At 36.5% G+C, this 12,740-nt stretch overlaps 1 protein-coding gene across 21 annotated transcripts in view; it reads right to left on the bottom strand.

Moving 5' to 3' along the window:
- ADGRL2 (adhesion G protein-coupled receptor L2) overlaps window positions 1-12,740 on the bottom strand; it is a 398,831-nt gene that overhangs the window by 10,697 nt on the left and 375,394 nt on the right. For 10 of the 21 annotated variants that reach the window (XR_010987661.1, XM_068141119.1, XM_068141134.1 and 7 more), the window contains 5 exons: window positions 11,965-12,031; window positions 4,349-4,440; window positions 3,450-3,494; window positions 3,136-3,162; window positions 2,304-2,472 (listed from right to left, as the gene is read on the bottom strand). Coding sequence is in view for 20 of the 21 variants with exons in the window: in XM_068141119.1 (XP_067997220.1) it covers window positions 2,304-2,472; window positions 3,136-3,162; window positions 3,450-3,494; window positions 4,349-4,440; window positions 11,965-12,031 (400 nt within the window). In the remaining variant the exon portion in view is untranslated. The remainder of the gene's footprint in view (window positions 1-2,303; window positions 2,473-3,135; window positions 3,163-3,449; window positions 3,495-4,348; window positions 4,441-11,964; window positions 12,032-12,740) is intronic. The other 11 variants (XM_068141136.1, XM_068141140.1, XM_068141125.1 and 8 more) reach the window with 2 other exon arrangements.

Genomic DNA, 12,740 nt, shown 5'->3' with positions numbered 1-12,740 from the left:
AGTTACTGCTTCAACTTCAAGCTAGGGACAGTAACTCATCTTTTTATGAAAGTATATGGTACATATTTTAAGTGAACACCTATCTGTATCAGCACAAAAGCAACATAAAAAGGAAAAGCAGAAATACATGGACATAGAATTACAATCTTTAACTCTCCAGTTTGAAAAATATAACTCTATATATATCATCACTAGATGGTATAACATCTAAGAAAATGCATTCCTGAACACTAATGGATATTAAATGCTCCAAACCACTACATAGTAGAGACAATAGCAATCAAAACTGTATTTTTACCCAAATACCACCCTCCAGGGTTGTTTTTGCCTAATGCCTATATTGCAGTGAATGTACATTATCTGTCAGTACCATGCATTCCACTGTCATTATTTCTAAATTACAGCTTGTTGGAAACTGATGGAAGCAACAGCACTATCATCTTGTCAGAACTGGTAACATAATAGTTTTCACTTTCACAATTCTATTTCTCTGTTCAATTTAGTGACCAACTAGTAATAACAGAATAAAAAGACTACATTAGCTATGCAGACAGAAGATAGGATGATATCCAGTCAAAGGCATTGAAACTTAAAAATCTTAAATGGCAGCTTTAATATTCTTTCAGGTATAAATCTTATTGCTATAGGTTATGCTTTTTCACACTTGACTGGTGTTTTAATATTGCTTTTTGCTGACTCCACTTAATATAAAAACAATACACAGCTGTAAAAAGAAATACAAAAAGAATAGGTTTTTTATTTTCAAGTGCAATAAAAGTAGTATAAAGGGCAACATTATATGAAATGCTAATCTAGAAATTATTTGCCTTTTGAGAATGTTTGTATTTTCTTCCCTCTCTTCTTGGGCTCAGTCTTCTATGTGTGCTTTTGTCCTTTCAAAATAAGAGGAGTGTTGTGTTCATCAGATAAAATAATTTCTGTCTACCAGACTTTTTCCTAAATTATGGCTGAATACCACTGTCTAGACCACAGTGTTAAAATGCCACTGTTAGAGCTGGTACAGTTGAGTACACAAAAAAGTGTGATTTTTGTGCTTACACAGCAATGCTTTATCCAATGGTCTCAAAACATTTTATAAATATCAGTTAATTATGTCTCTGGTGAGCTAATTATAATGGGAGTTAATAATTGCTAGGTCTCCAGTCTAAAACTGGTAAAAATATTTAGAATCTAAATATTGCAAATTGGGTGTTTCCTAATGTGATATGTACTGCATTTTTAATTTTTTGGGGTGGGATTTTTTTGATGATTACCCTTCATCTAAACTCTTGTTACTTTCATTTGCCATGTTTCGTAACACAGGCTATGAGCTTTTTCTGTTGTCCTTTGCCACAGAACCAGTTAATCCTTGGAAGCAGTCTCCATCCTCAGTCTGGGGAAGAGAAGGGATGCTGGGAACCCAGAGAGAATCCAATCCATCTGCACCCTTCATTTCTTTTTCTTCTATTTTCTTCACTCTACCCTGCAAGCCTTCCCCGTCCCCAGCAGATTTGCTCCTTGTAGATCTATCTGCTCCCACTGCGTTACAGGGATCAGAACTCATTTAGCACATCCCACCTGTGAGGGAAGGCTCTTGCCAGAGGATTCCAGTTTTTCCAGCTAAGAGCACAAAGGTGTTGGATTGCTAGGGTAAGCAAACACTTGCATACACATGCTGGTATCTTTGGAAAGCTCTCCTCATTAGTAGTTGTCTAGTGTTAATGACTATTTCTTAATACGCTGTGTTGAAATTCATAATAAAATTAATTTCTACATTTCCATTTTTTTAATGAACAACATAGAGTAGAATCCTTGCCTATCACCTGTAGCTTCAGGTAGCAGCTTAATGGGATCTCAGGAGAGGTCCTCTGCCTTGTTCTGGAAAGAGTTTCCAGGCTAAGATGGGCTGATACTATAAATGATTCTTTGTTTCCTGTACTGAAGTGGAGGCAGATTTGTTTCATTTGACTTTTGGCTTTAAGTCCAGATAAATACATACCACATCTCCAATGTGAAACAAAACATTTTCTATAGCAATTTTCTTTCCAAAGACTCAAAACTTTTCAACCTCAAGCTGGAAATGCTGCAACCATTTTAAAGCTTCCTAGCCCACAGAGCAGTTCTATGACTCCTGTAAGCACACACTGCAAGAGTTTCTTTAGAATCCTAGTCCCCTTCTCAAACAACTTCAGCACACTCCATTTCCTGAAAATGCTATTTTTTTCTCTATTTTAAAAGAAGTCATACGTGGCATTTTAAAAGTGTTAAGGTATGCTGTGCATCCATATTTACAGTTAACTTACTTTCTTTTGAAGGGCACAATGAAAGATGAAAATAAACATTCCTTGGAAAGCATTAAATACTGTGAAGAGATATGTCATCACAACAGTCCCCTCGTTGATGAACAGCAGGCCAAATGACCATGTTAGGCCAAGGAGACACAGGAGAGCAAATGCACCCAGGACCCAGGATCTGTAAAAGAAAATTTTAATAACGTTACTTATGAGAATATTTGTCGCCAAATCCAATATTAACATTTCAGTTTCTGCAGTTGACTTTTACTAGGTTCATATTCAAATGTAAAAATTCCTTGGGTTTAACCTTTTATCTATTAAAGAAAGAACAATTCCATTTAGTACTATTAGTCTCCAGTGAAAACAGCAAGAGTAGGTATGACCTTTTTCTTTCTCAAGAACTGCATAGGATGTCAAAACTATTTTGAAATGCAGAAGTACAGCGCAAGCCCCAGCTACTCCATTGTTTTATCTGGTTTTATAAAAGAGATTGATAAATCTGGCTTAGCCACTAATCACACAATAGATTTTAAACAGTGGTGCTGCCATATAACACCAAATAATGTAATACAAATGCACAAAGGTTAAACAGCAGATTAAAAGCCTACAGCCCAAATCTTTAATGCTCCGATACACTCAGCTAAACTGAAGCTAGATGATCTAACTTCCACATGAAGAAACCCTGCTGAAATGTGACAAAAATATGGATATTGCTCTACAGAATTGTCTAAAAAAGATTCCATTATGAATAGGTTAAGGAAAAGGAATTGTAGAGAACGGCACAGAATGAAAGGGAAAGGGAATTTAGTCAGTGAATTCCACATCTAACTAATGATCTTACTTGATAAATGGCTTATTATCTTCATAGCTAGAAAGCATTATAAGCAGAAAAGAGAAACAAAATTATTAGACAGAATTGAAACAGAAATAAGTAAGAGCATTTTAATTTTCTATAAAAATTAGTCAAAATTAGGAAATTCAAAATGCAGAGGCAAGCAATTTAAAATTATAAAGGCATATAATAGTTAAAAATTCTTTAGCAAATCAGGTATCTCAAAACTATTTAATTAAAATTAAGGGAAACTCACAATATTGACTGAGTTTGTAAAGTTAAAAATCATGCCAGAAATTTGTTAATGTAGGGTTCTATCTTACCCAGGTAAGTCCGTATTATAGTAGCCATCACAAACACGGTAATTACTGGTGTAGATGAGAAGACAGAAAAAGGAAAAGGAAGAAAAGAGAGAGATGCTAAAGATTAGCTCTCTCTCTCTCACCATGCAACATGCAATGAAGCTGATACTGACCTATCTAGAACATCTAGTTCACAATACTAGCCTTACTGAAAATCTTCCTCCACCATTTTCAACATTCCAAGCAAATCTGTAAGACCCTTTCATATCCAACCCTCAGTTTTAGAAAGTTGCAGCATCCCTTCAGTGTTGGTAACAAAAACCTTTAGTACAGCAAAAAGCTACACAGAAAACAGTAAAAGACTATCTAAAGAAGCAAGAGCTGCCAAAGCCTTATAAAATAACACTTATATTATTCTGCAAAAGGGATACTGCAGAACATCGTCATGATAAAGTAAACATTTGTTAAATTAGCATGAAAACAGCAGATAATCTTCAAGTTAACAAAAATAATAGAGTCAAATCTCTTGGGAGACCAGGATTACCAGTAGAAACTGCTCAGAATCCCTAAATCAAAAAGTCATTTAGCAAAACAAACTTAATATAATCATATCAGACATGCAAACAGGAACACCACTTTTGAACTGCATTTTAAATGCAAATGGAATTACTACAGTGCTGTGGCACTTCCGTGAAACAGTTTCTTGGCACTAGTTCCAGGCTGAAATTATCTAATTTTGACCAGTGTTTGCGGCATTACAGCAGCAATGGAACAAAAGCAGGATTGGCTCTGTTTGCTTCTAATTGACATCTGCAGTTGCTGGGAGACAATGGCATGTGCTCCTAATGGAGAGTAGCTTTCAATCAGTTCAGCAATCAGAAAATAATCATAGTTCTCATACTTGAACACAAAGCACTTACTTAATGTTTTCCAACCTGCTAGAGTCTGGTTTCAAAGTGTTTGAGTGCTTCACCATTTTGCACAATGTGATCACCAGGAAGATAAGATTCAGCTGTCAAAACAGGTAAGAATTAAATTAAACTACTTCAAGTAATAGGCTGAATAACGATGATGTTACAGACTAAACAAAAAAACCTGTAGTGTATTTTCAAGTATGTAGTGAAACTGGGTAACTATATTGACACTCCATAAAAGGTCTGCAAATACGGAGGAGGGGGAAAAAAAAAATCTTAGAAATCCTTGTTTCACTTAATTTTCAAAACTAACCACATCATCATAAATCACCACATTTAGCTCATGTCATTGTCAGTCTTGCTCTGTCTTCCAGCATGTTGTGGCCAGCCTGTCATTTCTGCCCTTGTCAACCATTTCACTGACTTCCTCCAATGTTATGGTGATCCTGTAACTATACTGTATAATATTAGTTGTCTTTTTATCACCCTGTCCTGCCTCTGGAATATTTTTTGCCTTTGCTGGTTTCTTTCTTTAAGTTTTGTTTCATTTTGTTCCTCTAAATCCCACTGGAGTCTTGAAAACAGCTTAAATTTCATTGAAGAAACAGGAAAAGAAAAACAAACATGTAGCAAATGCATCAAACTTAACAGGGCCACAGACATAGGTGGTGCTCTCTTTCCCTCTGTATTCTGGGTTTTGTCAAAGTGAGACTGCATGCCACTTGAAGGAAAGGAATATGCTTATTGTTGTTGTGTCATTCATGTGGATAACACCGGGGAAGATACTGAAGAAAATTTTTTTATAGTTTTCCTGTTATGAAATGGAATCACAGATATGAAGAGTACCAAAGGCATTTCTTACAGATTCACAGATTGTATTGGGTTGGAAAGGATCCTCAAATTTCATCTTTTCTAGCCCACTACATTGAGCAGGGATACCTCCAACTAGATCAGGCTGCCCAAGGCCACATTGAGTCTGATCTTGAATGTGTCCAGGGACAGGACTTCAACCACATTCCTGAACAGCTTGCTGCAATATTTTATCACTCTCATTGTAAAGATCTTCCTCCCTATGTCTAACCTAAATCTACCCTGCTCCACTTTAAAATCAACACCCATTATTCCATCACTACAAGGCCTTCTAAACAGTCTTTCTCCAGCCTTCCTGTAGGTGCTGTATGCAAAGGCAAGGATTTCAAAGCACAGGTAAGTCAAACACAAGGGACCTGACCCTTGCTTCCAAAACTTTGCAAGCAGATTTTCTTCCTCTATATTTGAAAGAGTTTCTTGCACACTTTGGTAGCTGACATAACATGAACTTCTCCTGCTTGCTTATGAAAAAACTGACTTCAATTTACTTTTCATGAAAACAAACAGATTAAGAGCTAGAAGACATGCCCCATGCCAATCCTAATGTAAAGCAACTTTGGCTGCAAGCTATACAACCAGGAGAGCACAATCCAGTTCAGAACAGTATTTGCAGCACAGCTGGAAGCTAATCCTTGCCTAAATAGCTACCCTGGAGTATCCTGTATTGTACTAGTAACATCATTCTTGGATCAAAAACTCATAGATATGGCTTAGCCCATAAATGACTGCTTTCTAAAATGAGGTTTTTATCCACTGATTCTTTGTACAACTGAAGTGCTGGTTTGACATGTGAAAAGCAAAAGCTTATATTTATATAGAGGGATTCTTTTGGTGCAACACAAGCAAACATGGCCCTACCCTAGAGCCTGACCAAGCTCCAGCGTATGAAGCAGGTTTTATTTAGACACTCAGCTCTGTCTGTCTGTATGTCCTTGCTGGACTAGGGAGTAACTGTACATAGCAATTCTTAATAGACACTTTAAGTCTAATTTAGGTACAGACACCCAAAAGCAGCCACAGAAATAATAATGCTGTATTGCAGTAACTGAAAAAGTTTTTCCAAGAAGAAAAAAACAAAAAAAGTGCAAAATATCTACTCTGAAGTAACTATGACAACAGAACATATGATACCAGTTTCTCTGTCTCTGTGACATCTTGCATACTTTTTAGTTTCAGCAGTCAAAAGACCACAATTTGCTATTTGTTCAAACATTCTACCATCTCTGTTACATATTGTATCTTGGTCAAAAGCCTACTTTGCCTACGTACAAATACAGTAACCAAACCTTTCTTAGATCCCTTTTTGGATCGCTTATGCTATTCATGTAAAAATTTACTGTTTTGGAGGAACTCATGAGTAAAATAGTTTTAGGCATCCTGCCTTTCTTATTACAGAAGATGCTAAACATCCAGGGAAGGAAACTTGTTGCAGAATAATTACTTTTAGAACGAATGGTTGAATTACTTTTTCTTGCTGACAAATTTGGGGAAGAAGGAGGAGGAAACATTTAGTACTTTTGCATTTATTTGTACCAACTTTGTACAGGGAAAGATTTTTCAGCCCTATGCAACCTGGTCTGAGCTCAGATGAGCCTGTTTTCAGCAGGAGGTTGGGCCACAGATCTGACTTCCCTTCCAAACCTGAATGTTTCACAACTATTTGAGAGCAGAACTGCTACTCATCTAAGTAAATCGATCTGTAAATGTTTTCCAAATTTGACAGATGGTCTCAGCAGGACACCTTTATTTAAGATTTTTCTCCACAAACACACAGTACTCTGTGATTACACAAAGACCTACATGAACGGCAAGTTTGGCTTTCAGAAGCAAACTTAGTAAAAGGAAAAACAGGCTGCACACAATGACTTTCTCATCAGTTCATGTAATGTGAAGAGCTAGTGACAGGCTGGGCCTTATCTTGACAAGTGGGCTGTGTCCATCCAAAATCTGCATTTGAAAAGTACCTATCTCCTTCAATGATAATAAAAAATACAAATATATTGTGTAGCCACACACATAACACACAGTGTATATATATATCAACCAATTGTGAAATTACACTCCTGACAAAGCCAGTAAAATATTTTCCATGCTGCACCTCTAAAAATCAGACCATAGCTCTTTCAAAGGCTAAAAGAAGAATCTGAAAGTCTTCTCAGGCATCAGGTTTGGATTTGAAGATTCTGCTGTGATACTAAGTGACAAAACACACAGTAGATGGAGATATGAGATCTCTTAAAACATTATCTGTTTACAATATGTGAAAATGCAGACAGATGGTATTTTATTAATGTTTATAGTAGGCTTTTGATGCAATTTCTAAAGTATATTATTCACTATAAAAATAATTCACAGGATTCCATGGGAAAGAAAGACAATTAGATATATACATTAAAAAGTAACCACTTTAAAATAGAAAATTTTAAACCTTTTTACAGTAATAATCAAATGCAAGACCCTGGAAGATCATGCTTCTTTCAGAGCCAACACACAGAGTGCCATTGTAGTCTGGATGATGGGTTAGTGAGGTGGATTGAAAACTGGTTGAAGGAAAGAAGTCAAATTGTGGTCAACTGGGCAGAGTCTAGTTGGAGGCCTGTATTTAGAGGAGTCCCTCAGGGGTTGGTACTGGGACCAGTACTATTCAATATGTTCTATATATTAATCATCTCTCTTATAAGGAAAGGCTGAAGGAGCTGGGTCTCTTTAGCTTGAAGAAGAGACTGAGGGGCGACCGCTTTCACATTTATAAATACGTGAAGGGCAAGCATCAGGAGGACAGAGCCAGGCTCTTCCCAGTGATGTCCAATGATAGGACAAAGAGCAACGTGTGCGAGATGGAGCACATGAGGTTCCACGTGAACATGACGAAAAACTTTTTCACTGTGAGCAGTGAAACCTGTGAGCAGGTTACAGAGCAGTGGAACAGGCTGTCCAGAGAGGTTGTGGAGTCTCCTTCTCTGGAAACATTCAAAATCCACCAGAACGTGTTCCTGGGTGACCTACTCTAGGTAATTCTGGTGCAGCAGGTTTGGACTAGATGATCTTTCAAGGTCCCTTCCAGCTGCTAACATTCTGTAATTCTGTGATTTCTGGTTGGGAAATCAGGAAGCACTGGACAGGAAAAATGTTGTAAACAGGAATTTTGTCTTTCTAGCACCTGAAACCTGTATGATTTTGAGAGAGGCAGTGTCTTCAAGAAAAATTAACTTTTTTTTTTGTAGAAGTAGATGGACAGGATTTGAATTAGTTGTAGGCACAATGAACTAGTAGATTTGTCTAGATTTCGCAAAGATTACAATAAATTTTCCTCCAAGCTATGGATTAATACCATTTATCAAATTCTACTATAGAAAGATATATGTGTATGATTTATATACATAAGCTTACAAATAAAGTCCATTTCCATACACAAAGCTAGAGGTGTATGCATCTGCTTTTACATATCCACTGACTGTGGTGAAGTAATGCAACAGGACATCCTAGGAACTAGTGCTAATACAAGCTGTGATAGCCTAATATATTGGCTCCACCTGCAAGAAGCAAACTCAGTAGGTTTGGCTGAATCAAAGTCTAACCAGCATCACCCATTCCTTGGATATGAATGAATATGGGTTTAGATAGAAGTCAAAATACTCAGGCTTTTCTGACTACAGGTTACAGGAGTGCACTGTTTGTTTTACAGCCATGAACCTGCTCAACTGAATCACGTGCACCTGAGCTTAGCAGCTTAAAATTCATTCCACACAGCCTGCAGTGCTGACATGGATATGATAAGACAGAAGAACAGAAACACCACTCTGAAGTAACCTAGCTGAACTGCACATGTTCTGACCCTTTTTGAACTCCCCGGAGCTTTTGTTACCTGGCAAATGCAGTTCTAAAACTCCTCTTGTATCTCCAGATCTTTGCTCTTAGCCATGCAGAAGCCTGTTTCTCTCTGGGACTGGCAGTGAGAGAGGTGCTCTCTAAAGCAGGCTTCTAAATGAGTGTGCACATTGAACTCTTACTGAACTGAATTAATTATTAAAGATGCAGATGGAGCTGTCCAAATGATAAGAACAGCTCCTGACGTATCATGATCCAAGCTTTCATTAAATCATTTCAGGCATACTAATGGTTTCCCACTGCTCATTACTTACATGCTCTTTTCTCATAGATATAATAACCCTGGTGCCCAAAGGCATGACAGGCTATGGAAATAGTGAAGTTGAAAGTTCCTCAGAAGACGTACTGAGGAACTTTGTGCTTCCCACCCTCATTTTGTGCAAATCTGTACACAGATACAAGTGCAAATGCTTATAAACTCAGGAGAAAAATTTGTAAATTAAAGTAGTAAGGAATATTCCCCCAAAAGAGTTTATAGGCATTGAGAGTACTATTAAACAGATAATCATAAAAGTGATTTGATCAACATGTTAAAAAGCTTTCTAAGGTGAAATTCTTGCATGCTACTGACACAAAGTAAGCTACACTACAAATATAGCTCTTCAGTTACACTGCACATGACATATTATTTTTCAGTCATTACACTTTTCACACTTCTTCTTCTAGTCTCTCTTGCTTTCTCAGTTGGGATGATTAGAGGGCAAAGAAATTGCTAGAGAAGAATTACTCCCAGGAACTGTGCTGTGATTGCTACCTGCTGTTTCATATTTTTTGAAGTTGGGAATGCTGCTCCCAAAGGCCTTTTGTGTCTGAGCCTAAATGATTTGCTGGAGGATAATAATGTCATGGCCAGTAAATAATAGTGAACTATGTCTGTACATGGTCAATATGATTAAATGTCCTTCACCTCTATTCTCACTGTGACCTGGTTATGAGGAAGTGAAAAAGCCATCGGCAATGCCCAAAGCTTCCCATGTGAAACGTTATTTTAAAGCATGGGAGAGAAATAGAGGTGACTTAGCAAAATACTTCCAGTAACAATAAAATAAAAAGCTAGACACAAAAAGAACTACCACCACACAATCGGGCTGGGGGTAAATGAACTATTGTGGCACAAAACTTAGAACTATTCCCTAGTAATGATTGCAACAACTGCAAGAAACACCTCTGTGCGTAGAAATATTCTCTAGCATATTGGAAATACTGAGTATATCTTTAAATTGCAATTGTAGGATTAATTAAGAAAGAGAGTATCATCTTGAGACTTGATTTAATTTAAATGTATTTAGAATAAATTGTGTCCAATTATTATAGTCTATACTTAAATCTTTAAAATGCTGCAATTTTTCTAATTCAACTCATATGCACATGAGTGTTGGCATCTATGATTATTTTTTTGAAAATATGCCCATGAACTCCAGCAACTTCTACACTGCACAACTATCTTTTCTTATGCAAGTGCTCAAGGCCTGAAATAGTTTTTGATATAATCAGAGAGTAAAACCAACATAAATATACATAAGCTTATTTCAATATTGAAGATACTAGGAAGAAAGAAAGTACCTACAGAAGACTGGAAAAGTACATTTTTAATAAAGTTCCATAACTGAAGTACCAGTCTATTTTCACATGGAGGGGTAATGTACAAAAGGGGTATAAGCTACAGAAAGTGTTGAAATAGCACATCTGTCATACAGATTTATGAAAGTCAGAAATTCCAAAATTATGCCCAATTATGTGCTTCAGTGTGAAAAATAGTAACCAAATGCAATTTCTGCATTTGGAAATTCAAGGGAACTGATCTCTGTTACCATTTCACAGCTCTACTACTGCACAAAGGCAGGAGAACAGGTAACTATTTACACATTCAAAAGCATGAAAACAAAGTAATTAATCTTTCTGTACTATTAGTAGTTAAGAGAAAAGTTCACTATGTACACAAGCTATGTTCCCCAGATTGGCCTTCTAGAGTATATCTGAACTAGCAGAGAAAACTGAAGTGAGCCAAAATGCACATTCATTTTCCTTTCAAATTCATATGTGGTGGAGTGTTGGCATTATTAGTCTGAAGTAACAGGGAGATGGTTTATTTCCCTGGGTTGACAGATGACTGTGTGCTCTTCACCTGAAAGCGCTCAGAGAACGGATGAGTCATTTATGATCACAACACTGAATCTTAAATGGACAATGGAGCACTTTGCTGTGGGTATATAGATAGGTGTGCACGCAGACAATGACTTCACTCAAGCGACTGCAAGAATGTGCATATGCTTTTTACTGGTTATGTAATATTCCATTATTTTCTAGAAAAACAGATGAACTTTATGTCTGACATACATTACACGTAGCATAAATACATCAGTAGTCATGGAAAAATACGCATATGCAAGTACAAGGACAAATATTGTGTAAATGTAATGAAATATAGTATTCATTTAATTATCCAATGAGTTAGAGCACCCTTTTGAGATAATGATGTTGGATAATTAACAGTTAAATTGTGGAATGTGTACAGTAGTGACTCAGTTGAAAACAATAATAATGATTCCTTTTAAAAAAACCCTGTGTTTAGTACTTCATTGATTTTTCGTATGACCACACATGTCAATACAACCTTTGGAATTCAAATCAGTAGGAAAACATGGCTATGTTGAAGTGCCACCACAGCTTTGACAATTAATCCATTGGTCAGCACTTTTAAAAGATTTTTAAACATTTATACAACCACTGTTCACATTACAAATTGTTTATAAGCATTTTCATGAAATGTCTTGCAAATAATGATGGTATTGACTGATGTTATTCAGTTTTTTCAACTTCACTGTGAGGCAACAAGAAAGGAAATGAACAAAAGAAGTTCTTACCAAAATAATAAAGGTAACGGGTCCAATGAAACTCCAGATAAAATAGTTATCTACATGGAGCCAGCAACTATTATGGTAGAAACAGAGAATGAAAAGTGGACAATTGCATTAGCAACTCACTCCAATAAATGGAAACTGCAGAAATACTTCTTAAGCTAAAGTTTTGCCAGTAAATAACAATAAATATTGCATAATACAACTTACAACTTAGTCTATGGACAATTCTTCCTAACCTGAAACTCTTTTAATGAGTCCTGTTCAATAACCTATTGAACTTGAAAATATATTACAAGAACAGCTAACATCTACGAGGAAACAAAAGCAAAATGAGCTCTCTCAGTCAAAACACTTGGTCACAGGCTAATGAATCTAACATCAGTAAATATTTTCCACATGTTTTCCATGTAAAGGCTTCAAAATCAGCTTTTAACTTTCTATTGTATGCGAAGTGCTTTCTCCTGAGGAATACAAGACAGAAAATATTCAGATGCCATGTTTTACTGAAAAAGAGTTTGGTATAAATTAGCTGTCCCAACTGGGAGTTGAACAGTAGAGAAACAATACATATAATACCAGATCAAGTAACATGTAAACCTATTAGGGTCGACTTCACTTAGCGATTCGTTTTTCATACTGCCCAGCTCCCTGCTGAATTGCTCTTATTTGTCTTTCATCAGTAGTAAAATTAAGCAGCTCTCTTGTAGTCAACAGTATCTTTTCCATTCTGTAACTAATTTCATCAAAGTAAACAGTATTGGAAGGTAAAATCCATGCCT

The sequence above is a fragment of the Melanerpes formicivorus genome, unplaced genomic scaffold, assembly GCF_026170545.1.
Source record: "Melanerpes formicivorus ecotype bairdi unplaced genomic scaffold, bMelFor1.0.p_v2 SCAF_7, whole genome shotgun sequence".
Lineage (NCBI taxonomy): Eukaryota > Metazoa > Chordata > Aves > Piciformes > Picidae > Melanerpes > Melanerpes formicivorus.
Note: the sequence above shows the minus strand (reverse complement) of the source record. Positions and strands in the feature narration are given on the sequence as shown.